This window comes from Gavialis gangeticus, unplaced genomic scaffold, assembly GCF_001723915.1.
Source record: "Gavialis gangeticus isolate Ggan-Ray unplaced genomic scaffold, GavGan_comp1, whole genome shotgun sequence".
NCBI lineage: Eukaryota > Metazoa > Chordata > Crocodylia > Gavialidae > Gavialis > Gavialis gangeticus.
Window position 1 is genome coordinate 38,131,831 of NW_017729000.1, and position 4,045 is coordinate 38,135,875.

Below are 4,045 nucleotides of genomic sequence, written 5' to 3' on the forward strand. Positions count from 1 at the left end.
AAAAATTAAAATGAAATAGAAGAAAAAGTCTACATTGATGGTAGGATCTGGCTATGCCTAAATTTGTTTTACATTAATCTTGTATAAATCTTTCAGCTTCTATAAGTCCAACTATGTGCAACGATTTCACTATTCAAGACCAGTCAGAAAAGGATCTGTTGACCCTGAAAATGAATTTGCTGTAAGTAACTCTTTGGAATGGGAGTGCCTTTTAAAATGTGTTAGAGATGCTGTGGTTATGAATTAGGACCTAGCTACTCCAGTAGCCACTTCCAGCTTCTTGCTATGAAAGCCCTTGTTTCCAGATCTGAAACAAGACCTATTTTTGTTTCATAAAATTTAAAGAAAAATTAAATGAAAATGGTGGGGAGGCCTTTCCATTTCTGTAATATGACCATACACTTTTCCTTGTATTCTCATTTGTACATTTTACATTACTATCTGAATATTTAGGTAAAACTTTCAGATAAATACATTAAATACAATCACATCAAACAATGAAGTCCTCCTACAACAATTTTTCAATGTTAAATGAGACAAAATGTAAATGAATAGCAATAAAATGTGTTGCCATCAGTGGTTTGTAATGGTTCTGTTTATAAGGTACCAGTATTATAAGGAATGCAGATTGTCTGTTTTCATCAGTCACTTAAAGTGTTAACAGAGCTAGAGTTTTGCATATACTATTCTTACTTATATGATCTGTTTAATTCTACAGCTACAAATAATCTTCATAGTTTTAATATACTGTGAGGTCTCTGTGACTATAAATTATTATTTTATAGTGTCATGTAAGCAATGAAGTAAGTTTTCATACTTTTGCCATATAAATATCTAATGTTTTATTGATTATGCCATAAAATTATGCTTTCTAGTCTGTATTTTCTAGTCAAATCTTTATGTTAAACCAATACAGTTAGGAAACTGGTAGGCGTAGCATTTTTTCCAGACTTATCCAAACAGCTCATTTCAAATTTTTATGAAGCACTTAAATTTTATCTGTGATACGGTCAGTAAGACAGTCTAGCATCAAAAAAAATAAGGCTGGAAGGAACATCTGAAGGCCACAGAGAAGTAGGGCTAGTAGGGACTTCTAGAGGCCATCTAGTCAAACCCCCTGCCTGTGGGAAGATTATGCCTATCCAAAGCATACCATATAAATCCTTATCTAAACTACAATGAAACCTACACAGGCAACCATGACATAAAAGCACAAGGAATAGCACTCTAACCTGGCACAGATAAAAGAGGGGAACAACGGCAGACAGTCTCCTGCTGCTGCAAGGGTTGTTAAAATATGCTTGAGAGAGCCCAGTTATGATTGGGATCTGTATAACTTTCCCAAATCTAGAAATAATGCCAGACCCCTGGCAGATGTTAAAATAATGGTGCAGTTGGGATCTGAGGAATTGTAGGCCCCATCCCAGAAATTACACTTCCTGCCATACCAGATGCGCATGGCAAAATAAGCAGTACTGGGGATGAGGCATAAAATTCCTCAGAACCCAGTCACACAATTGCAGATTAGACAGAGAATGACTCTGCCCCAGATCTAGAGACTGAAATATCAGGATTGGGCATGGGGAACCAGGACCCAGAGATGCCCCCAGCCCAGTCCCCAGGGACCGTGTAGGGCTGGTCCTGACAGCTGATTTTTGGCACTGTCTATGCGCAGCTCTGGGTCTGGTTCTAACCTGGGGCTATCTGAGGCCAGTGCAGACAAGAAGGTGATTGCATTAGTCCCAAACAGTCTTGGGTGCACTTTAAGACCTGGAGCTGTACAGGGCTGATGCCAAAAATCAGTTGATAGTTGATTCTTGACATTGTTGGGCAGCCCCACTTTGGAACACAACACATGCCGTATGTACCAGTAACAAAGGAGTGCTACATTATATGGAAAATATCTTTGTGGTTGGTTTGCCATTTTATGGAATCATATATTGTCTAAACATGTAGCATATTGTAATTTATGGTGCAGTTAACACAATAATGAAGCCATAACTGTGATGTCTGCTAGGGGCCTCAGGTGGCACAAAATCAAATATTTGTTCTGCTTTGAACTTTAATGTGCTAAGTCAGTAATTCAGACAGGGTCTTTTTGTGGAAAGGAGAGATTTGTAACAGATAATGCCTAGAAACCACTTGACAAACCATATCTGATTAATCCCTGTAGGACAGATATTTCAGGAAGGTTAATATTAGTATGTACTGTAGACACATGTGAATTGAAATAGTTAAACTGTGTTTGCAGTTCTACCTAGTAAAATTCCCACTCTGGATACAACTAGCTCAGCTCAGCTGCTAGCAATAACAAGAGGAGCATAGGGTACATGGTCTGCTAGCATTTTAATCCACTCTGTTGTCCAATTCCATTAAGAGCAAAATGTGGCTAAAATGCTAGCTGCCTTCCATGACACTATTGCTAGTGTTAGTTTTGGTGACAATTTTTGTTCGTTTTGCTGACAAATTTTAAGAAAATGCAGTCCAGTGCTGAGAAGGCCAGAGTAAGTGATTTAGCCACAAAGTTGGGGCAGAGTTGGGAATGGGTGTTAGAAGATTCAATATTTATTTTGTTCCTTAGTTTGCATATACCGAGTTTTTATTTTGAAATCAATAAACAATTTATGCAAATTACCATGCTAGATTCATTTTACAGAACCTGTTTATGGAAAAAAAAGTGGATATTTTTGCCTACTTTTAATAGGATCATATTAATCAAATTTTAATTAGTCTGGAAGACTAAGGTCTCAATTCTGACTGTTCTCCCTCCCTCTCTCTTTTTTTCCTAATAGTCTATGTGGATTGAAAGAACATCATTTGTTACAGCCTACAAACTTCCTGGAATTCTGCGTTGGTTTGAGGTTGTCTCAATGTCACAGGTGTGTATAAACATGCTAAGTATTCCGGTATATGAATTAGTTCATATGAATACAATATTGAGCTTCTATACAGATCGATTTTGAGATAAATCATTCAAGACATTGTTTTTACCAGTGTATTCACCTTGTTTTATTTTTAATGACACATTCAAGACTATCACTCTGAGCCCTTTGAATTTCACCTGTATATATTATTTTAATTTTGGACTTCACATAGACACGGACAGATGTGCTCCTTTACTCAAGTACAAAAAGTTATTTGTTTATCAAAATATTTTCAGGGTCATGTTGGCAATGTATTTATGACCCAGAGGCCTTGTTCTGGATGGACCCAAACCCTCAGACCAACCATAGTAGATGAACAGATAAGAATAATACAAGTAATTTTCTAGCACATAGCAGATAAGAATACTACAAACAATTCTATATATCTACCAGTGCTAGGGCTGTCATCAGAGTCAAGGTATGACTGGCCAGGACGCAGGCTTCACTCTGAGGTTCTCTCTTGAATATCAGATGTCAGCAGCCTGGAGGTTGGAGACCAAGGCCCACCCGTCTCCCCCGGTGGGGTGGATAAGAAGGGCTGGTGGTATGTCTTCTCTCCACTGGGCCTTGGGTTACCCCCTTGGGGACCCTTTTCTGCTCTAAAGTCCCTGCTTTTGTATTCTTTCTCCATCCTGATGACCCTTGATCTATGGGCATCACTGATTGGTCTTTCTGTGGCCGTCATACTGTCCACGCTCTGTCCTGTCAGCATATTCCTTTGTGCAAGCCCATCACATGCACACATTCTAATTTGGGCTTTCCCAGTCTTCTCCTAATTTAGTCTGTTCCCCCAAAACCGGAAATCCTAAGGGCTCCACTCTTGGGCCTTGTGAGCTGCTGCCATCTTATCTCATGTTATGGAACAGTGTGGTATATGCCCACAATTTCTCACTGTATGTGTCTATCCATTGGCCTTCTTGTTTACCTGTGTTAGATGCCTGTTCTACCTTGAAGGCTATGAAACTGTTTGACAACCAGGACTTTAGAAATCCATTAACCCTTGCCATTGCCCTGGACCATTACTCTAATGTAAATATAGTTTCATAGTTTCATAGTTTCTAGGGTCGGAAGGGACCTGAGCAGATCATCTAGTCCGACCCCCTGCCATGGCAGGAAGGACA

At 39.0% G+C, this 4,045-nt stretch overlaps 1 protein-coding gene across 1 annotated transcript in view; it reads left to right on the forward strand.

Annotated features, from left to right (window-relative positions):
* Nucleotides 1-4,045, forward strand: part of DOCK2 (dedicator of cytokinesis 2) — an 849,953-nt gene that overhangs the window by 788,570 nt on the left and 57,338 nt on the right. The window contains exon 44 of the mRNA XM_019506524.1: nucleotides 2,793-2,879. Within this exon, the coding sequence (XP_019362069.1) occupies nucleotides 2,793-2,879 (87 nt within the window). The remainder of the gene's footprint in view (nucleotides 1-2,792; nucleotides 2,880-4,045) is intronic.